This window comes from Ceratocystis lukuohia, assembly GCF_044167205.1.
Source record: "Ceratocystis lukuohia strain C4212 chromosome Unknown Supercontig8_pilon, whole genome shotgun sequence".
NCBI classification, from domain to species: Eukaryota; Fungi; Ascomycota; class Sordariomycetes; order Microascales; family Ceratocystidaceae; genus Ceratocystis; species Ceratocystis lukuohia.
Genome location: NW_027263527.1, coordinates 1,525,245 through 1,547,426, shown reverse-complemented (window position 1 = coordinate 1,547,426; position 22,182 = coordinate 1,525,245). Strand labels below are relative to the sequence as shown.

The 22,182-nt window shown below is 48.1% G+C and overlaps 4 protein-coding genes across 4 annotated transcripts; 2 read left to right on the top strand and 2 right to left on the bottom strand.

The window, feature by feature from the left end:
- Nucleotides 1-9,718: 9,718 nt before the first annotated feature.
- On the top strand, nucleotides 9,719-11,082 carry HOO65_080382 (C2H2 conidiation transcription factor; the record flags this gene model as incomplete). Its single annotated transcript, XM_071004292.1, has 2 exons — nucleotides 9,719-10,883; nucleotides 10,955-11,082. The coding sequence occupies 2 exons, from the start codon at nucleotides 9,719-9,721 to the stop codon at nucleotides 11,080-11,082; spliced, it is 1,293 nt and encodes a 430-aa protein (XP_070856612.1).
- Nucleotides 11,083-13,259: 2,177 nt separating this feature from the next.
- HOO65_080381 (Splicing factor 3B subunit 1) lies at nucleotides 13,260-16,838 on the bottom strand (the record flags this gene model as incomplete). Its single annotated transcript, XM_071001548.1, has 1 exon — nucleotides 13,260-16,838. One exon carries the CDS (start codon nucleotides 16,836-16,838, stop codon nucleotides 13,260-13,262), a length of 3,579 nt encoding a protein of 1,192 aa, XP_070856611.1.
- A 614-nt stretch (nucleotides 16,839-17,452) lies between these two features.
- HOO65_080380 (N-glycosylase/DNA lyase) lies at nucleotides 17,453-18,874 on the bottom strand (the record flags this gene model as incomplete). The annotated part of the gene is made up of 3 exons (XM_071004275.1): nucleotides 17,453-18,310; nucleotides 18,366-18,678; nucleotides 18,750-18,874. The coding sequence occupies 3 exons, from the start codon at nucleotides 18,872-18,874 to the stop codon at nucleotides 17,453-17,455; spliced, it is 1,296 nt and encodes a 431-aa protein (XP_070856610.1).
- A 409-nt stretch (nucleotides 18,875-19,283) lies between these two features.
- HOO65_080379 (Splicing factor U2AF 50 kDa subunit) lies at nucleotides 19,284-21,304 on the top strand (the record flags this gene model as incomplete). The annotated part of the gene is made up of 5 exons (XM_071004207.1): nucleotides 19,284-19,305; nucleotides 19,365-19,396; nucleotides 19,457-20,680; nucleotides 20,739-21,000; nucleotides 21,063-21,304. 5 exons carry the CDS (start codon nucleotides 19,284-19,286, stop codon nucleotides 21,302-21,304), a joined length of 1,782 nt encoding a protein of 593 aa, XP_070856609.1.
- Between the last annotated feature and the right edge of the window lie 878 nt (nucleotides 21,305-22,182).

Genomic DNA, 22,182 nt, shown 5'->3' with positions numbered 1-22,182 from the left:
ACAAGAAGGGCATCATAGGTGGAAGGGAAAGGGGAAGGAAGCAGACAAGAAGAACAGCTACGCACAAGCCTCGCCCCTACAATGAGTATGAGAGAGACACGAAGGGCACAATATGATCACGCAGAGGGGGGGGGGAAGGAACCAGCATGCTATATTCCTGTTGACCAGTTCTTCTTTTTTTTTTCTCTCCTCATCGGCAAAGGTGGCAGTGACGATCTTGGTTCGAGGGCACGGTCACAAGGGTTTATCATGCTCTCCTCCCTTCTTACACTGAAAGTGTCTCTTATTGTAGCTTATCCTATACTTTTGACTTTGCTCCGTAGTTTTTTTTCTTTTGCGCCACCCTGCCCTGCTTTTCCTCCCTCCACTTTATCCACATTCAACTTTACCCTACCTTTAGTCTTCGTCTGCCGAGAAACAAGGGCTGCTAAGCCTGGAAAAGTATAGCGTTGGACCTTTTGACCTTTTGACTGGATTCCTGCCTTGGGATGCAGGGCTTTGGTTTCAAGGATGGCCAGCCAAGAGGCAGGAAAAGGGAGGAGGTAAAATCAAAGAGACAAAAAAAGGCCTGCGGGTAAATGGTGGGAGGAAGGAGAGAAAAAAGAGATGGAGATGGAGGGGGAGGGGAAAAGAGAGGTATTGTGTGTGTGTGTGTGTGTGTGTGTGTGTGTGGTGGGCTTCAATTCTTCTCCCGGTCCCGGTCCCCGATCGACTTCCAGGACGCCTTTTCTTCTGCATCCTATGTACCTTTCCTATGCCGTCATCAATCTCGAGCTACTGAGGCACAAGGAAAAGCTACCCCTCCTCCCCTTACCCTTACCCTTACCCCTACCCTTGCCTTGCCTTTTCTCTGTGCAATATCCAGAGACCCTGTTATTTCATGATGGCCTTTCAGTTCCAAAGCACCCAATGTTAATAAACGGAACATTCATGCACTTGTGTCAAAGAGCATGAAATCAGAATGGAGGGCTCTTTCTCGTGTTGCCATTGTTCGTGTAATGCCTCTTAATCTCCTTGGGGGTATTGCGGAAGTGAACAAAAGCAGAAGCAACCACTAACAGCCTAACAGCCCAACAGCCAACAGCCAACAACCTGGTCAGAGTCTGTGTTAAAGACTCCTCTCTAATTAGACAAGGGATTGTTGTTGACCTGTTCATAAAAGAATAGAGAAAAAAAGGAAGAAAGAGAAATATGAGCATGTAAAAGGTCCATACAGGAAATGAGCGTCTCCATCAACGAGCAGGGGAGCTTTGCAGCTCATTTTCATAACTATTACATCCTTTCCGGGTGCATTGTTCTGTTCTTATGCTTTTATGTTTGTTCTTAGGCTTACATCTTCCCTAATATAATATTAAATATGATTAATGGTATGTCCATCTATTCGTAGGATGTTGTCTATACTTTCTTTGGCTTCCGCCCAAATACAGTTTATGCCCCCATAAAGTTAGTGTGTTTTCTATGGGTTTTAGTGACCTGCCCTCTGTCCTACAAGCGCTAAACAGCTCAATGGCCCACTGACAGTGCGCTAGTCAGCCGCTAAAGCCCAGACGAGCTTAGGGCTTTCAAACAACAGTGCGTTTTAGAGCTCTCGCAGGTAGAGGCAATTAAACAAACCTTCAAGATTCAACGCCAAAACTTGTAACAAGATCAACAAGAGCTTGGAAAATTCGACCCGGTTGTGTGGGTAATGCTGGTGAGGGTCTGACCGCAGGCTTGTCAGTGGGCAAACGCAGGCTGGCAAACCTTGGGCTATTCTCTGTGTCTCTTATTGTCTCTTATTGCTCGGTATGATGGGGAGGACGTAGAAGCGCACACTGGCCCATCACTAACCTGAATGCTTGCTACACTGTCCACAAGACTTCGTGGCTTTCGTCGCTGCTGAAATTGCGGCTGACAAGAGCCGTCACAGTTTGCAGCAGCTAATTTCAATCCTTGTCTAGAGTCTAGACCAGACTCCAGCCCATGGTCAGCAGCCTCTGTTATGGCTAGGCTAGACGACTCCTCTTGGGGAGAAGTACCCCCCCTCCCCTATCTCCTGTACACACTTCTCATCTAAGTTGCGCAGCCCAGAAAATAAAAATAAAAAAGTTGCTCAGCATGTGTTTTGACAGATAACTTATTGCCGATCTGTGCCCACTTCCTCGGTTCTAGGCTTGTAAAGCATACACACACATACATACATACACATACATACATACACAACTCGACAACCTACGTACTCGTGTGCGTACAATGCCGCCAGACAGGCAGAGTTTCTTAGCAAACAGGTGAAGGCGGGCGGGCGGGTGGTTGAGCATCTGCGAGTGGGCCTGAAAGGCAGTGGGTAAGCCTAGGTCAAGAGCACAGAGAGAGGCGAGACAAAACAGGTCAGACAAGACAGAACATCACATCATGATACGGTGCTTACTTACCCGAGTAGGCTGCATGATTGGCCATTGGCGGATAGAGAGTAGCGGGGAGCCGGAAAATGACGCTCTGCTCTTCGCCATGTCTTTGCCTAGTCACGCATGCTCTTTAATCTTTGTCTCTCTCTCTCTCTCTCTCTTGCTATCTTCTGACTTGTCGGAACGCCGTGACCATCCATTTTACTATGCTTGCTCTGTCCTTCCTCTTCGCCTGTCTCGCTCAGACTCGGGTGTGTTGCCCATCCTGCTTGTCAGCTCGCGATCCGCTTTGACCACAGTTAACTTGCACCTCCGCCCGTACTCTTTACACTAATCTATCTTCTAGGATGTTGGGTGATATCTGCACGATCCTACTATCCCCATTGCTTGTCCTTATGCCGAGAAAACAGAACTTCCCCTTTTTGTGGTTATTTTTCAAGCTGAAGCCTTTGCATGCTGTTCCCCGCTTCATTGTTTTGCTGATCTCTTTTCACAAAGCGGCTATTTGAAATAAATGAATAATAAATTACACAACTCTTACAACCTTTAGTCGTTTTCTTAGAAGCCCTCCCCCAGCCCAAACCATACAGGGAGATGGCCCCTGAGCCTGCCTGGTCTCCTGATAGCCAAAGGTCTAGTGATGAAGGGAAAACGACAGAAAAGCAACCAGGCAATATTGCCAGAGGAAACAATGTCAAAGGACCTCTTAATTAACGTACGCCAAGGTCACAAGCCGTGCTTTACATTACCCCAATTTAAGGAATTTATTCATTATATACCAGCTAGGGTAGGGAGGCGCAACCTGAATAACGTCACTGTCACCAGCAAGGCCAATAGCAAAAGGCAGATGAGAGAGATAGAGGAAATAAACAACGCTCAAAAAAGCAGCCACAAGCATTCAGCTCTCATGCTGTGGTCAACCAGCCCAACAGTGAAACCCTGTCACTCACTACCTTGAGCCCGGCGATCGACTGGCTATCAACTACATGGAGCACAATAAGGCCTGGCATCTTCCGAGCCATGTTAAGATGTCTCTAGGTGTCATGATGTGTTGGAGGGTTTTTTTTTTTTTTTTTTTTTTTTTTTTCATTTTTGATTCTACAACTTCAATTGGATTATGGGTTGTCATACCTCGTCTTCTTCTCCCTCTCCATGCGCAAGTGCAAGTAAGCAATTTCAGGCGTTGTTGTAGTCTCAGCATTTAACTCTTAGGATCCCCAATCTGGCTTCCATGGACTTAAGAAAGAAAAAAGAAAAAAAAAAGCTCCCCAAAAAACCAGCGTTGTGTTTCCAGCTTCATGAACCGTTATCATTATCCTAGCCTGAGCAATGGTGATGCAACCATGAGATTAGAATCAAGGCCCACGGGTCTGTGTTTGGCTTCCCTACTGTCCTACTTCATGTCGGACCAGCACTGTCTTGGGTACTACAATATTAGCCATGATGTCGGATAGAGACATACACATGTATAACATAACGTAAATGTAAATTCCTGGCTGCTTCCGCAAGATTCTCATCAAGTCGCCGTCTTCTTTGTATTTTTAAGACGAGATCTGGCGGATAACTTGTCTGCTATTATCGCTTGTCCGTATTATTTTTCAATCTGCAGGTTATTTGGAATAAAGGCCATTCATGCATGGCAACGTAGATGATTAGGCAACATCACATCTCTGAGAATCTCCCATCTCCGTCTTCCCCCCCCTCCCCCCTCCCCCAGTTCGTAGGAACAAGCAAAAAACGAACAAAAAATGAGAGTCTTATTGCCTAGCCAGCCGAAAGTAGTCAGAGTTGGTCAAAAGGAAAAAAAAAAAAAAGACTTGCGTTTGTTAGTGTATTTTCTTTGCTCAGCTGCGTATTGAATCCTCCTTGCACTTGAAATGTCTTATAAATTTGACTCTGTTCACCTGCAAGCTTGCTTGGAAACAAATAGTTGCTGTGCAATTCAGTGAGCCGGTTTCATGGTTTAATGGCTTGTTGTGAGGTACATCTACGTGCATAATCTATACCGCCGCAATCATTTAACACTTTCCTACGTCTTTGCATCTGCCCTTGTGCCGTTTTTGGGTCCTGTGGACCCGCCCCTCGAGGACAGTGATAAGCCCCGCAAAAAAGGCCTCGACTTTGACCTCGGCCTCGGAATCTGAAGAAAGGCTTCTCGAGTCAAGCACGAAAACCCGAACATGCAATTTCCTTTTCCTACTTTTGCCTCTGCACCTTCTTCTTTCCCTCTCCTTTCCTCCCTTTGTCGTCACTTGCGTGCTGGGGAAAATGCCCTTTCAGTCTGTTTCGGAATAAGTAACTGCCGTTGATAGGGGTTCCTCCTGCCGTTCCTCCTCCCTTACTGCCCACCTTCCCACTTTTCCTCCATCTTCCTTCCCCTTCCTCCCTGCTTCCTTCCTCATCTATGTAAAATATGGGGCCTCGAGTCAAAGACGTTTGCAGTTCTCCTTTGTATCAAGTGACCAGCAGCTGCTCGACAACTTCATTTCTGGACTGGTTGTTTCGGATTTTAATACCAGGAATCCCTTGAACTGTGTGTTCGAACCTTTTGTTTCTCTTAGAAACAGCAGTTGCCCGCAAGTTATACTCCCTACTACTTCTAAGCCTTGTTGATACCCGCTAGCTTGCACACAACGCACTACAGTCATTCTGCGGGAATTCCAACAACTATCTGGAAATCTTGCCCATATGCAAGGCCCCCCATATTTAGTATGCAGTGTATTTGTGTTCTTTCAATGGCAGGCTAATCAGCTGAAGTCAGCCTGCTTGAGAAAACATAAAGGGCATGTGAATCATAACCACATAGACATGCAGAGTGCAAAATTGGGAAGAAAGAAAAAAACGACAAATTGGTATCATTATTGATTTTCAGACTTGCTTGGTACCCAACACTGGCTTGTTGGCTTGTGCACTCCCGCTCTTCTTTGCCTCCCCCCCCCCCCCCCCTCCATCAAGGGCGAACGGGCATAACCCCTGACACTTCCCGACTTGTCAAAAAGTCTTTACTAACTACGACGAGATTATTTAATCTACTCCTCTGTGACATCAGCTGGCGGGATAAATAAACCTATTTTTATCGCCTGCTGTGAATATCTCCCGCCGCAATGTAGCAAAGGAAACGATACATGAACACCCCTGATGAGCAGCAACCATTGAGGTGTTCGCAAGTGAGAATACAGATCGATGTCGATGATGTATGTTAAGTGCAAAGAGAAAACTAGGGCTTGGCACGAAGGCAAGTTTCTTTAGGCCTCTCAGCTAGATGGCTCTTAGAAACAAAGCCTGCTTACAAGAACAGCCAGAGAACAAGAGAAACAGAGTTAGAAGTTGGCTTAGAGGATTGTTTTTGGCCACTGGCCGCTCCTCTCAAAGGCTTCGTTTTGCTGCTTCTCTTTGCTTTGCTCTGCGCCCTGATTCCCTTTTCCTTTGATTTATTGTCCCCAGTTCCACCGAGACAAGTTGTTAGCCTCTGACCTCTGAATCAAGTCGGAGAATTCCCCGGCAGCCCAAGAGGGGTGCGGGCAGCAAAGAAGAAAGAGACAAACTGAATGGTTTAGATAAAAGCCCCCCCCCCCCCTTGTTTAGAGTACATGACACCCCATTGGCCACATGAGTTGAAATCTCAGAGTGTGAAAGCAAAATGCTATATACCAAGTCTACTACATCAGAAGCGAGGACAAGGCGGAGCAAGGAAAAAGAAAAAGAAAAAGTGATCAAAAATAAAGAGAAAAAAAGGAGACAACATATGACGAGGCCAGGTCCAGGATAGGATAGTCATAGGACAGACGAGAAGGAAGAGAAGAGGGGCTTTCTTAGCCGATGGGAAAATGTCCAACAGAAAAAAGGCTAGAAAACAACAACAAAACCTCGCCAATGTCAAAACAACAAGCGGTTGAAAAATATGTCCCGAAGGAGAGAATCTAGCGACTACGGCAACCTTGATTTTCTCCCGCTGCCTCCCATTCCACTCTACCCTATAACACTATACATAAAGAAAAACCCTCCAAGGGGGGTGTCCCGAGCTTCCTGCGAAAGATGTGATGGGGAAGAGCAGAGAAGAAGCGTCTTGTAGAGACTACGGCAAAAACCAGCATTCTTACAGCCTCTGCATGTCTTGTCTTGATTTTATACACTTGGTTTTTGATCTTTTCAGCTTACTTGCTGCTGTGATTCCCCTCTTTCTCCGCCACTACTCTTTTCCTCTTTTCCTCCTTTTCTACTCCAGACTTGGCTTCCAGGGGAAAACAACCCCAACCAACCAGGCATTCCGGAGTTTCCCATGGGTGTGTTAGGGTTGTTTAGGGCTTGTCTATTCTGCGAGACAGCAGCTAAACTCCAGCTTCATTCAACTCCAAGGGTGAAAGTCTCCAGGGCTTATTCTGCCCTTTCTCAAGAGCACAGACCTTGCTGGCCCAGTCTCAATTGAGCTACCTTGCCTAACAAAGACAGCGGCAGATTACAGAAACAGGGGGTTGCAAGAGGTCATCAAGACCTTTTGATGTTAAACTCATAAGCCAAGACGGCCCAGGGACCGGCACTAGAAAGCCAGCTAGTTAGTGGGCTTTTCTTGAGAAAGCAATGCGAGATGGTTAGAGCCCAAGGAAGCAAGGATAGCGAGAAGGCAGGATACTCGGCGAGGGTAATATTCAGCCAGTTTTGGGGGATTTCTTCCGCATGCCAATATTGGGTGTTTTTTTATCTTGTTTTTATAGACCATGAGAAGCAGAGCTCTACGTCCTGAACTTCCCCTATTCCTGTCTAACTTGCCTTTGAGGGGGGGGGTTCGGATCTCGCTGATAATGTGGAAATAGGGAGGAGGATGAAAGCCAGGCCTCGCTTTACAGTGACTGGTCATACTGACGGATGTCTTCTTGCATGAGTAAAAAGAAAAGAGAAAAAAAGCAGAAAAAAAACAGATAAAAACAGAAACAAACATTGGAGCACCCATACTTGCTGTCTATGTGACAGTTGATGATGTATGGTACGCAGTCCATCATGAGGGCTTTGCTTATACCCAACCCTAGCCATTATACATAACCCTAACCCTGCGGATAAATGCCGCCGAGCACACAGGCGACTCCTCACTTCGTCTGCCCATGGAACTCCCGCAGACTCATAAGCCACAAAACACCGTGTTTCTCCGCGTGCATGGCACAAATTGCTAACTATCCCCTCCCCCCGCCTGCCGTCCTAGGCACTGTCCCAGGCTTCACGACAAGACCGCTGTCCCATGAAGCATTCCTCAAGCCCTATTTAACTCTTTTGCTCGCTCTCTATGCTTCTCGTTGTCTCAAGCTTTCCTTTGATTTCCCAGGCTTCGTTCGCTTCCCTTGAGGCGGGAAGAAGTTGGAACAGGCTTAACTCCTACAATGAGGGACTCACGTTAGAACGACGAGCCCAAGTACGGGCTTCAGAGCCTTGGTCGGATACGGACATATGATTAGATATGCAGCCCAACTAAGCCTGTGTTTTACTTTTTTTTTTTACTTTTTCTTGTCTTGTCTTTCATCTGGGGACGTCATAACTGGATGACCTTCGGATAGCGTGTACCCGTCTGATCGAGTCCTGATTCTTTTTGTTTCGACGGGTGTTCCAGTTCTTGAGTCCGTTGCTTTAGCTTGTTCCTGGCCTGAAGCCAGTGGCAACTGGAGACCTGGAAAGGGCTTCTGGGGACTAGCAGCTGGCCTGGCAGGGTGGCAAGGCAAGGAAAAAGAACCAAAAGAAAGTATATGTGAAATGGGTGGGTTATTGTATGGGTGGGTATATAGGAGAGCCAAGGGTCTTGTTGCTGAAGCCAAACCTCACGTCTTGACAGTGGCGGTGTTGATGTGCCGAAAGGATTAGCTGCAGGAGAAGGGGAGGGGGGGGGGGCCAAGAGAACAGGCAATGGCGAAGCAAGCAGGAGGAGGAGGAGGAGGAGGAGAGGAGCAGAAGGACTTGGGGCGTACGCAACAAGAAATCCTCTAGACTAAACAAGAAGAACAAGCAAGGTCGAAGGCAACTGAGACTGAGCTGGCCCTTTTACTTTCTTATTTTTTTTTATTTTTTATTTTTCTCTTCTTTCCAAGGGTTGCTGGTGACTTGTTGTGCAGTGTTTCCTTGGCATGTCTTGCCTTTTGCGTTGGGTGACGACGTGTTTCTTGGGCTTTCGAGTCTGGCTGTAAAAACCAATACGAAATAGAATAATAGTTTAGAGCAAAAAAGTAATAATGGTACAAAATATAATGGGCAAAAACCCAAGGGTGGCCAGCATAAACTGAGCAGCCCGAATAACGTGTCTTTCCGTCCCAAACAAAACTAGAACATCTGACTTGAAGGTCATGGCAGTTTTGATCCGGACCAAGCCAAAGAAAGATACGGCGCTGTGTCATGTATCGGGGGTAGACAGCGAAAGAGCGAGAGAGCGAAGAGAGCAAAGAGAGAAACAAACAAACAAACAAAAAAGAAAGAAAGCCAGGCATACATACAGACATGCAGACAGACAAAAGAAAACTAACAATAACCAAAGAGAGCGAGAGGCAGAGGGCGTCCGTACTCTCTCAGCATTCAAGATACTTCCCACTCAGAATGCAATGTAATATGCAATACATATGGTTATTCATAAGATGAGCATGCTGGGTGTGGTCTTGAATTAAGCTCCATTTGATCGACAAGTCTGGGTGTATATGCCCACCCCCCGCAGTATATAGACAATAGGATCAAAGCAGGGTTGCCTTCAACAACACAACACCTCACTTTTACTGCACGCCAGCACTGTAAATTCGATAAATTACATCCCAGGAGGATACAAGAGAGAGAGAGATTCTGATACGGACCGGGGTCTTTTAGTCTTTTAGCTATTCCACCAAAACCTCGCAGCTTGAAGAGGTGGTGCTGGGCTGGCCGTTGGCGGGCAACAAGGTACTCTCGCATACTAATTATGCAGCAAAGATACATGACCGGGCTATGAGCTGGCCCACGTCCCATACAGCGTCAACCCCATTTCTCTTGGTCGTTCTATATATCTGGACAACAGCTCCCTACCAAACGAACGGATCTTGTTTTCCACTCTCCTCGACTATCTTCATTCATCAGATCATCATTCATTACATTCTTGCAGCAGCACATCACCATCTTCTTTTCTTGCCTTGCCCCATTGCCCAGGACTTTACTGATACCACATTGCTCTTACTCTACTTTTATTCTCTCTCCCTTCCCGCTACTAGTCGCTGCCAGCTGGTTGACCCCTCCTCCCAGTGATTCTATCTAGCTTCCACTGACTGACCTGCAAAACTTACTTGCAGTCAACTAATACTCACTTGCCTGTCTTATATTTCGCTGTCATATTCCCAGCCATGGACTTCCACGCTCAACCGGCCTTTGACTCGGTTCAAATGCGCTCAGCGTCAGGTGTTGGTCCTAGCATGCCCACATCTCACTCTTTGAATCAGTTGACGCCCATCAACCCCATAAACCACCAACAGTACTCTTCGCAGGCACACTGGACAAACAATGCTACTCCTACTTCTACCAGTGCACACCACTACCCGGCCTCCATGTACCAGGCGCCGGCCTCCGCCTCCTCAAACTCTACTGCGACCATCAACAACCTTCTCAATGACACTACGTCCAACACTACCCACTCTACCCACTCGCAACACCCCCAACACAGCCTGCCGCATCCTCACTCTCACCAGCTGCCCCAAATCCAAGCCCACGCCCAGGTCGCCCAGGCTGCTCATGCGCAAGCGTATGAGATGATGGGCTTTGGGAGACCACCCAGCATGTCGCCCACAACCTTTACCGACAGTGCCTATAGCAGCAGTGCGTCTCCCAGCAGTCCAACCTATACTCTAGCCTCGCCCGCCTCTCCCCTTGGCCTACCGCACCATTTTGGCCTTGGTGGAAGCAGTGGTCCTAACAGTGCGCGTGGCTCCATGTCTGCACCTCGCCAAACGCCTGGTGGCCGGTCGTTTAGCCACGATTCTACCAACATGATGCATCCGTCGGCTCTCGCTGCCGCTGCTCAGCAGCACCAACAGCAGCACCAGACTGCCAGCAATGTGCATTCGGCCGGTTTGTACCAGTTTGACCACGGGGCTTCTAACGCTTTCACTCCGAGAACACAGACCAGCTACAACTCCGCCCAAACTGGTCCTCACTCCGCCCATGGACCCCCAGACTACGGCCTGTTGGACCCCAATGCTGGTGCACCCAGCAACAACCTCTCCGCTGTAACCTCTGCCAGTATGCAGCACGCGTCAGCGGCAGCTTCCACTGCTGGCATGATGCAGCCCCTAAGACAACAGCCCCAGCAGCAGACCCAACAGCAGCAGCAGCAGCAGCCTTCTTCCCCTGTAGAACCTAACCACCAGCGCTCTCTCAGAGAACTTATGGGGCAGTTCAGCAGCAAGAAGCGGTCGGGACCGCAGCGTAAGCACCAGTGCCGCATTTGCCAGCATGCTTTCACCCGGCCCAGCTCAGTTGACATCCATATTCGCAGCCATACAGGCGAAAAGCGTAAGTTTCACTCCAGCGTCGTGATTGCCACATCAATTCTATCAATCGTGCTAACACCCTTTTGTTTTTAGCCTTTGGATGCTCGGTAGAAGGCTGTGACCGCTATTTCTCAGTGCTCTCAAACGCTCGCCGCCACGAGCGTACGCACATGAAGAAAGAGGCTGCAAAGGCCGGTCTGACTAGATATGACTCCATGTAAAAAGCACAACTGGTCGCGATGTTTCCACGATTATTGTTGCACACGAGCCCTTTTTTTCACTTCTGCCTGATGAATTAGTCTTGTTTGAACAAGGTAATTTCTTTTTATTCTTTGCCAAAGCTCGTCGATCATCGCTGCTGCGTGGTCACCGACATTTTCAATTTTCTTCCCCTTATTTTCTATATTTTTTTTTTCCTGTCTGTCTTTATCTACTACTAGCATGGCGCTCACGGATTGATATGATACTCTTCGGCAAGGTTCCGGTTTCTTGTTCTTCTTTCGTTAATCCAACTTGGGCCTCGAGGAACTTTTCAGTATCCCCGAGTCTTATACTCCTACACTCCTTAATTACTCAATTCCTGCTTCTTTCCATCTCCCAACCTCTGCTTATATGTCAAGTACATGCGGATTCTGGACTATCTCATTCTACTATTTTTGCTACTTTATGATATTACTTCTTTTGGGTTGGCCTTGGGAACACTTGTGGTCGGGGGCGTGTTTTTGTTTTCTTCGCAGTATACATTTTTCTTTTGAAAATTACGCCTTGGTGTGGTTCACTCATATAGTGCACATATATACATATAATTTCGTTTCTGAAGATCTGCCTCCACGGCGTTTGCTGGACTAACATCATTCCGTTGTTGCTTTGAGTAGTTGCTTGTCTCTGCCTCGAGTCCTCGAGGGATACGCCTTACAGGTAACTTCCCTCACATCTTATCTTGAGCCTCGGCGCTCCACATTTCAGCGTGCTTTCCTCTTTCCTCTTTTCTTTTTTCTTTTTTTTTTTTTTCTTTTCTATTTTCTTTTTTCCCTTTTCCTCTAAAGCTTCACCTTCTCTTCCCCTGTATACTTCTCTCTCCCTCCAACTTGTAGGCCTTGCATTAGAGGGGCTTTTTGTCAAAGACAAACGCGACCTCAACCTCTTCTGAAGATCAATACGAGCAGGGTGCCTCGCAGATGGAAGGCCCGGCGATCTGTCTTCTCTCAATTAGGCTTTCCAAGTTTTCCAGTTGTAGAAAAATAACGACAAATAGAAGGAGGGTCGAGGGCAACTTTGGGGGAGCTTTTTTTCCTTTTTCCTTTTTTTTTTTCCCTATTTCTTTTTCGAGGGCATGTCAGATGTAGATCGTCATCAGACATGGCCTTTTAGTAACTTAGTAAAATACAACACCAGGCATACAGGAAGGGCAAGTCCGAGTGTTGGGCTTTGGGATGGGAACCAGGAAGACACCCACCCTTAGTCCAAACCTTCTTCAACGCCCATTCTACCTTTTATCTGCCCCCAAAATGACGCCTTGCCGCAAGACCCCCTCCTGATTTCTCCCTAGAGAGACGGCGCATAGCAATCAGTCATCACCAAATGGATGGATACGGCATGTCCTGAGAAGCCCTACAGCATCTTGTCCAAGACCTGACCTACAAAAAGTCCTACCCTTGAAACAACACCTTCACACATGTCTTAACCCCTATAACTCGACACCTCTTTGCACTGCCTCGCCGTTCTATAGAGAGCGCAGTTTCAGCAATGCCGGGCCGTGCGGTGGTTGTCAGTGGGATTGCTTGTAATAATGGGATTTGTGAACAGACATTAGGCACTGTGTCAAAGCGATCATCGGGGAATTCAGGTCCTTGTTTTGCCCCTGCAGAGTTTGTTGATATTGTGTATCGGTCTCGGTTGTCTGACGCTGTGAAGTTCCTATCTGGGACTGGTAACTGAGCAAGTTTGAATCTTTGTGTTACCAAAGTGTCATTGGCAATGCAATCCAATCGAAATCACAACATAAGTAAGTGGCATTGCTTTGCCTCACGCAAGCTTAACAGAACGAAATATTGGACAAGCTCAGACAGGTGTCATGGTAAATAATCTTAGTTTTTATTATCCTAGCAAAAGAAATCTTGAGATTAACAGCGACGAGAAAAGATGGATAAAAAATAGGTATGTAGTAATAGCAACCACCAATATGATAGAAAGGCAGCAGAAGAACAACAGGCAGGACAAGATACGACAGAAACTCAAACGCCAGGCCGTCAAAAAGGTGCGAAAAGAAGAAGAAGAAGAAAACACTCTGCACAAGATAAAAAGAACAGAAAGCCAAGTCCAACGGCCTCAATCAAGAAGCGAGACAGGTAACAAAAATAAAAATGAAAAATCAACACACCCTTCTTCTTTTATTTGCTTACAGGATGATGGCTAGCTCCGGCCGGTCCAAAAGTTCATCGTCCAGATTTGGATAGTACGGGACCATGGCATCAGCGCCATACACATACGCGTCATTGTAAAGTCGCCAGTACGGCTGCCGTACTTTGCGAGCGGGATGAAACAGACCAGCCCAGACATAGTTGAGCATCATTCCAGGGCCAATCGCCATGCGGATGGCTTCGATAGCCTCGATGATGCGGTCAATGACGTGCGGGCTGGTTTCAAACAGGTTGGGGTATAGAAGATTGAGGAGATGCACCATGGCATCTTCGCAGCCTAGACCAACGACACCAAGGGCAATGTGTTTGACAACAGATGCCGCCGTTTGGCGATGCACTTGGTCGCGGTCAATCAACGCATCTTCCAGCAGCGGTGTTACGGCATAGACGTAGTCCTTGGCCATCTCGCCAATGTACTCAAACAGGAAGGACAGCGACTTGAGCACACCGTTTTGCACATTTAGCTCCGGCACGCGGTATTCGTTCATTAGAGCTGGTAGAACGGTGAACGGTGCACAGGTTTCAGCGACAATAGCAATAGCCACTGCCGTGTTGACTCGCGACTGACGTTCCTGAACGCGGAGGTTGTTCAGCAAAGTGGCCAACACATCCTGTGGACCAATGGCTTTGGCAATAAAACCAAATGTGTTATTGGCTGCACGGCGGATGCCCTTCTTGTGGGCTTTGAGCATGTCAAGTAGCTCGAAGCAGATGCGCATCCACTCGCGAGCGTTGACACTCTCCGGGCCACGGTCTGCAATCCGACCAACAAGATCGATCGTGTTTTCCTGCACCTTTTCGTGGCGGTTTCGCAAAATGGGTGTTAGGCGGGGCAGCAGGTCGCGGATGGGCGGTTGCATTTGCGCGATTCCCACCACGTTGACAATAGACCTTAATGCACCAAGGATAGAGCCCAGAACCTCGGGGTATTCTTCACCCAAGTACTCGTAGAGGACTACACCAAGCTTGCCCATTAGAGCGTCTTCACCGCACTGTTTCATGACCATTGCAACGCGTGAAATGAGGTCGGCGGCTTGTTGTCTGACAGTAGGCGACTTATGGTTAAGGCGCCATAGGATTGTACTGACAATTTGTGGGATATAAGGCTTGCAGCGCATACCGAGAGCATTAACGACTGAGCCAAATCCATTGAGCATGACAACATCTTCCACGGTCTGTTCCTGGAAGGCATACAGGATGCCATCAATGAGCCGCTCTTCCAGGCGTTCACCGACATCAGCAGCACCTAGTGAAGCCACTACCTTTTCGACCGTTTCCACTGTCATCTTGCGGTACGGCTCGCTTTCGTCTTTGAGATTGATAACAATACGCTCTAGAATCTCACCTGAACCGACCTTTTGACCAATATCGACTGTTGTCTCCACAACTTGGCGGTAGTTTCGCTTGTCCAGCGCCATCCGTCGGACCCAGAAACTCTTAAAGAACTCATCAAGAACATGTTCCTTGAGATAGCCAGCAGTGACACCTTCAGTGTTGGCACATTGTGAGACCACCTTTAGGACAACCTTCTTCATTTCTTCATCTGGAGATGAGAACTCGCGCAGCAAAATCTCCATGATCTGGCTGGTGTAATAGTTTGCATATTCTTCGTCCATCAATGGAATGATGTAGCCAACAGCTTTCAAGAAGCCAGCCAAACCCTTTCCACGTTGCTTGCGGGCACCTGTCCACAGCGGGTTGAGAATATCATCGAAGCTCTCGATACCGTACGGGTTGGCTGCCTCAGCAAGAGCAGCAATGGCCAAACTGGTAACAGTACGAACCTTGGTCTGGTCGTCGTTTAGGTTGGGACCAATGCACTCCACAAGGCCCTTGAGGTGAGGCAAGATAGCACAGCCCATGAGAATAGGGATTTGCTGAACGATTTTGACGCCTGTGTGGCGAGCTTGCCAGGACTTTTTGCTGCGGCAAACAGCTCTTAGGAATGGAAGAAGTGCGGGGATACCAAGGGCAGAAGCAACAACTGCAAAGGCTCTGGCAGTGGTGTTTCGCACGTACTCATCGACATGATCAATATCTGGTCTCATGGTGCTAATCATTGTGGCAAGACCAGCAGCCTTGGATAGGTTAGAGATGATCTCGCGACCCTCTACACGCGCATAGTAATCTTGGTCAATGAGTAGAGGCTCAATGACAACAAGGATTTTGTGCACATATGGCCGAACCATGTCATCCAACTTGTATAGAATGCGATCAATAACCTTGACTAACAAGTGACGTTCTTGGTCTTCGAGTGTCTTCTCCATTAGAAGGGGGAGAATCTGATCAAATAGAGGGCCCGCACCGAGAACACGAGCATTATCGGTAAGTTGTCTAAGAGCTGTCTTTCTCATTGGAGGAGTGCCATTCTTGACTTTGAGGAGGAGGCGCATGATCTTTCTTTCCTTCAGCTCGTCTACGCTGAGTGTGTTTTCATCCGCGCCATCCGCTAGCTTTCCAAAGTACACCATGTCCTCGGGTTTGAAGAACTGTAGGTCACCAACACCAGGGATTTGTGCCGGCATAGACTTTCCGCTTAGGCGTACAGTCTCAGGGTCTTGCATCGTGAAGCCAGAAGCAGGTTGAGGGAGTTGCGCTCTGTGAGTTGGTACTCGAGTTGGTGCATAGCCAGGAGGGGGTTCAAGAATCTTGTAGCCCTGGTCTTCGCCGGGAAGCATGGCATCTAGTTCTTCATCAGTGTAAACATGGTTGCGTATGTCGGTGGGGAGTACGGGCGCAGGAACAACATCGGGCGTGGTAGTAGTGGTAGCTCCACCAGCAGTAGGTGCTTGATCCCAGCGGGATCGCTTCTTCGGGGCGGCTTCGGGAGCGGGCGCTTGATCCCAGCGTGAGCGTTTAGGTTTGGCTTCAGCGACAGCAGCCTCGGTTTCAGATGTAGCTGAGTCGGCAGTTTTAGTGGGCTCAGCAACGTCCCAACGCTGGCGGCGCTTTCTCACAGTATCCCCTTGTCCATCCATTAGAGTGGCCTGCTCTTCGTTGCCATTGCCATTCAAGGCGGTTTCGCGCTGCTTGTCTTCAATGGCTTTGCGGACTCGCTCCTCTTCACGCTCAAGCTCACGAACTTCCATGACATCACGGTAATTCGTGCCGTTGCCCTCAGCAAAGGGATCCGCACGAGTGGGGGTTAGGGCTCTGTCGAATCGGCGCTTCTGGTAGTCGGTTTCGCGGTCGGCAATTCGGTTAGTGCGCTCGCCTTTTCCAGCCAAGATATCATCTTCCTCAACGCCATCGCCACGTGCAAACTCGTCAATGATGTCACGAGATGCAGTGTACTGACCAGTGAGATTTCGGCGAGTATCAGCACCGTCATTGGCCATTTCCTCATCGTCATCAAGGACGGCAATCGAAGTATTGTACCCTGCAAATTTGTCGCCAGTATCGTACAGTTCAGAATCGCCAGCTTCGGTAAGATTCTGCTTGGTAGAGACTCGCTGCGAAGTTTGGTCAAAGCGAGAAGAGCCAATCTTCTTGGCCGCGGCCGTAGCATTGCGCTCAGCCTGCAGCTTGCGGACTGTCTCGAAGTCAGAGTCTGACATGATGAAGAAATAGTCTGTCGGTTTGTAGAGGACGGTTGGTTGGTTGGTTGGTTAGGTATGGATAGATATGGGGAATAGAGGTAGAGAGGACAGTAAGCCGTCAGTTCGGGATCGATGTTTTTCGTCCTTCAAGCGTTCCAGTCCTGCATTTCAGGTTCAAGCATAGGAAAGCAGCGAGAGACCGCTGCACATAACGAAGGGGGAGGGTCGCGAGAGAAGAAAAGCGGCACAAGAATGCTGGTCTGAAGAATTCGCTCGAGGCTGTAGCGACAATGTTGTGCGAGAGCAAGGCTGAAGAAATTTTGGGCTTGCTAATATTATACAGGGAAGTTGAAATTGGCGTGGAAAATAACCAAGAGCACAGCAAAGTAGCGCGTCAGACTAAGCGAATATTAGCCGGTCACCGCGGTGTACTCACCGAAACACTGTCCATTGTTACACCGACTATATGCACGACGCTGCAGCGGAACATGCAGATAAATGTCTTAAATCAGGGTTGCTTTCATGTATAATTATTCACTTCATTACTGACTTATAAAGATAGTGATCGCTTTGATTAGGTGGTCAATTTATTTGTGCGGATTATAGATGGCTGTTTTATCTTGTTTTCGTCCCTATTCCTCCATTTTCACCCCCCGTAACCGAGCACTTCTCCTGGTTGGGCGTTCTGGCTCAGGTGTCATCATATCAATATCCATGTCCTCAGCTTTGATCTTAGTATCGTCACAGGCCTCGATTTTAACCCTAGACGCGCCCACATGCTTTGCTGCTGCCAGTTCTCGTTTGGACTTCTTGATAGACTTGGTTGCGGGAGGTTCGGTGCTATTTTTCCTTTTGCGAGGCTGGTATTCGACTTCCATTTTATCTTCGTCTGGTTCGTCTTTAATTTCCTCTTTCTTAACCGTCGTCTTGGAAGACGTCGCTGCCTTTTGGTCAGAAAAGGATCGCAGGTCTGCAGTGAATAAAACTGAATGGGCCCATCCAGCTTTGCTTCCCCATAAATCCCGAAAAAGATCCCCTACTGGCTCGTACATGCTTAAAGCAAAGGCCTTGGGTTTACCTTTGCCAAAGTTGTAGTCACGGACTGCAATCTGCCATACGTGCGTGTCGACTGGAACTGACTCGCCCCAGGACAACCCCATCAAGCAAACACAATCAGATACTTTTGGGCCCACGCCCTTGAGCTTCAACAGCTCCTTATGTGCTTGCTTGTAGGTGGCATCAGGATTGGTAATAGAAGAGCCATAGCTTGGATTCTCTGGGTTTCGAAGATTATTTAGCCAATCCTTTGGCTTACTGGCTACATTTTTCGCCGTGTCAGCAAGATATCTGGCACGATACCCAAACCCAAGAGCGCGAAGAGTAGCCTCAACATCCTCGCCAGCCATTTCTTCCGGAGAAGGGAAATCATGGAAGACTTCGTCTCCAATCTTGGCCACGAACGGGCCGTATTCGATGCAAAGTTTTTGTACCTATTAGGTTGTTAGAGTGTGTGCTTTTCGAAGCTGTATGATTTCTTGCCCTTACCATTTGGGAGATTCGAGAAATGTTGTTATTGCTGCTACAGATAAAGCTCACAAGGGCTTCCCATGCGTCCTGACTCAGGATGCGAATGCCGCAAAAGTTTTCCGCTAACTTTTTAAAGTGCGAATCAGCGGCTGACCACTCTCTATACAGAGCTTGGAGGTCTACGTCAAGGCTCAGGTAATGTCGAATGAGCCTCTCGGTATCATCTTCGTTGTCTTTTGGGACAGGCTTGTGCGCAGGCCAGACTGCCTGGTAGTACAAGGCCGTCTCATCCTGTCTGAGTCGCACGACTCGTCCTCTCAGCGTGCATACCCTTCACGCACCAGACCACAAGCGTCAGATTTTTTTTTCATTCAATATGTCGTAGGAAAACGCGTGACTTACCACTCATTGCCGAACTTTCGCCACCTAAACGATTGACCACAGCGCAGTGTTGTATCGATGCTTAGATCCGCCAGCTTTAAGGGTATTTTGCGCCATTCTGCCGCCCACGTAGACCTTGGCGGCATCCTGAGAGTGAATTGGAAGGAAATGTAGAGAGGCGACCAAAAATATCACATCAAGGTCTACCTAACTAAAGGCTTGTAGCCTGATTACCAGGCTTTTTTAGGTCCGGCAATACTGCAGATTGGTGTCGTCTACATAGAATGTGTGTTTCTAAAAGCGCGCCTTGTCGCGTCGTCAATATGCATCTAAGCCACATAAGCGAGTATCGGTTTAGTGACCCACAAAAAAAAGTTACAGCCTTGCCCGTCATTCATAACGAAGGTCTCACACATGGAAGCCTTGGGGCCATGAACAACGAACACATTACTTTTCTAGCACTACTAAAAACTCTTAATTTGTCGCCTTCTTAGTAGCTGAAGGCGTGTATTTTCTTCTTTATCTCTTTAGTCTCTCCGACCGCAAAATACCGCTATGGGTGAAGGTGCACCGAGAGGTTTGTCACCCCAAAAATACAGACTTCACACTAGACCCATTGCTAACATCTTTGAACAGAGTCACGTAAGGGCAGCAGCCGGGATTATCCTGTAAGTTTCGCGGATCTCTCAAGCCGGGAACTATCGTGCTAAATACTAATGACACCACAGAACCGGAGCGACAGAGACAGTCGCCGTGATCGCGAACGTGACCGTGATCGTGAGAGCCACCGGGAGCGTAGACGCACTAGATCCCCCGAATACCGTGGTAGCCGTCGTCGCGATGACGAGCCAGATGCATACTCTTCTAGCCGCAGCCACCGTGAACGAGAACGCGAAGATCGGTACTCGGGCCGTGAGCGCCGGGGTGGCGATCGTGAATGGGACCGTGAGAGAGGATCCGAACGCAGCAGCAGGCGCGAACGCCGTGGCGACGACGACGACCGATCGAGTAGACGTGAGCGTGAGCGTGACGGAGGTTTCGGTGAAGAACGTAAACGCGACCGTGGTGGTAGGGACAGACGTGGTGGCGGTGGTAGTGGTGGTGGTGGTGGTGGCGGTGGTGCTAGTGGCGGCGGCGGTGGTGGTGGTTTTGATGAATTTCCTAGTAATCGCGAGCGACGCACTCCTTCGCCACCTGCGAAACGGGAACCGACCCCCGATCTCACCGACATTGTACCAGTACTTGAGCGCAAGCGTCGCATGACACAATGGGATATCAAACCACCTGGGTATGACAATGTCCCCGCCGAACAAGCGAAAATGTCGGGCCTGTTTGCTCTTCCTGGAGCACCTCGTCAACAACAACAGCAGCAACCCGACCTCACCAGACTCCAAGCATTTGTCAAAGATAACACAACTACTACACCAACTAACAATGCTACGCTCAAGCCTACCAATGCGCGCCAGAGCAAGCGTCTGTTGGTATCAAATCTCCCTGCTTCAGCGACAGACGAAAGCATCATGGCCTTTTTCAATCTACAGTTGAACGGCCTGAACGTTATCGAAAGCACTGATCCTTGCATTCTAGCTCAAAGGTCCAAAGACGGGTCCTTCGCTATTGTTGAGTTCCGCGAGTCCAATGATGCTACTGTCGCTCTGACACTAGACAGCACTCTGATGGAAGACTCTGGCACTGAGAATGGCGATGCCAATGGCGCATCAGCTGGCCTTTCAATCCGCCGCCCCAAGGACTACATTGTCCCAGATTACATTGATGACGGCTCTCGGGAACGAGGTGTTGTTAGCAATGCTGTACCTGATAGCCCGAACAAGATTAGCATTTGCAATGTGGCGCCATACTTTACCGAGGAACAGGTCACCGAGTTACTTGTTTCCTTTGGCGAGATCAAATCGTTCGTGCTTGTCCGCGATAGACATACTGAAGAGTCAAGAGTAAGCCTACTCCCTGTCATGTCCCTAACCTCCTTCGATAAGCTAACCGTACATCTAGGGCGTTGCTTTTTGTGAATATGCTGACTCCTCTTCGACCGATATCGCCATCCAAGGTCTCAACGGAATGGAGCTGGGCGACAAAAAACTGAGAGTGCAAAAGGCTAGTTGTGGTATTACCCAGGTTGCCGGTATTGAGATGGGTATTAGCGCCATGTCTATGTTGGCTGGTACTACTGCTGTTCAACCTGATGAGACCCGTGTTCTTCAGTTGCTCAACATGGTAACCCCTGAGGAGCTACTAGATAATGAGGACTATGAGGGTAAGTTAATGTTTTTTTTATCCCCCACACCCCGCGAGCCAATCAGCTAACACCGTTTCTAGAAATTTGTGAGGATGTCCACGAAGAGTGTTCCAAGTTTGGAACAATCTCTGAACTCAAGATTCCGCGCCCTACGTCGGGCTCCTCCAAACAGTCCCCCGGTGTTGGCAAAATTTATGTCAAGTTTGAGACCAAGGAGGCTGCTGGCAAGGCGCTACGAGCTCTCGCTGGGCGCAAGTTCTCAGACCGCACTGTCATCACAACGTTTTTCCCTGAGGAAAACTTCGAGGTTGGCCTGTGGTAAAATGAAGGAGTCTCTCTTGCTAATTTGTTTATTTTACTGTCGTTGTTTACTTGGGATATCTCATTCTGTTTATTCTAATGCTGTCTGGAGTTCAACGGTGGTACCATCAAGAATTTGTAGTCGATAGCTGTGCCAACTAACTGGCCTGATCAACACATGCGAAAACTCACAAAACATAAAACAAGTTAGAATTCTATGACACACGTGTACATGCATGAATCTCCAGAGGCAATGCTAGAATAAGTGCTATATTTTATCAATCTAACTACAGTAACACACTGAATAATGTGCTTATGCTTGATGTACTTTGGGAAATGTTAGCATTCCAAGTCGACCTCAAATTGGTACAATAGTAGGTTGAAATAGTGTAGTGTCAGAGTAAACAGTAGAATCAAGAGACCTAACGGTCCTCATGTTATAGGTACCAGATAGTAATGAGTCTCATCATAAGCAGGAAAATGGGTGAAGGATAGCAAGAAGTAACTTACATTATACAGGCCACTCAATCCAGCAACATCCGCTAAAAGAAATGTTAGCAAATACGGACTTGAGCGCGCCCAGCGCGTATTGCAAGGTTCAATATCACGACTTTCGAATCAGGCAGTTTATTTAGAAAGAAACGCAGAATGAGAATATTTTCTCAGCCTCTAAAAACTTTTGTTATCACCAGTGGGGTCAGTTCAGCCTTGTCCATGCATGGGTATACACGTGAAACATCACGTGGATCTAAGGCCTCTCCCCCGACTATGGCCCTAATTATACGAACAATAGCCGAAAGACGAAAAAAAGTCACCACACACAACTTTCTCCACCTAGTAATAGTGGGTCAGTATCCCTGTCAGAAAAACTACTGCAGCGAATCTAGGTGAATATTTACA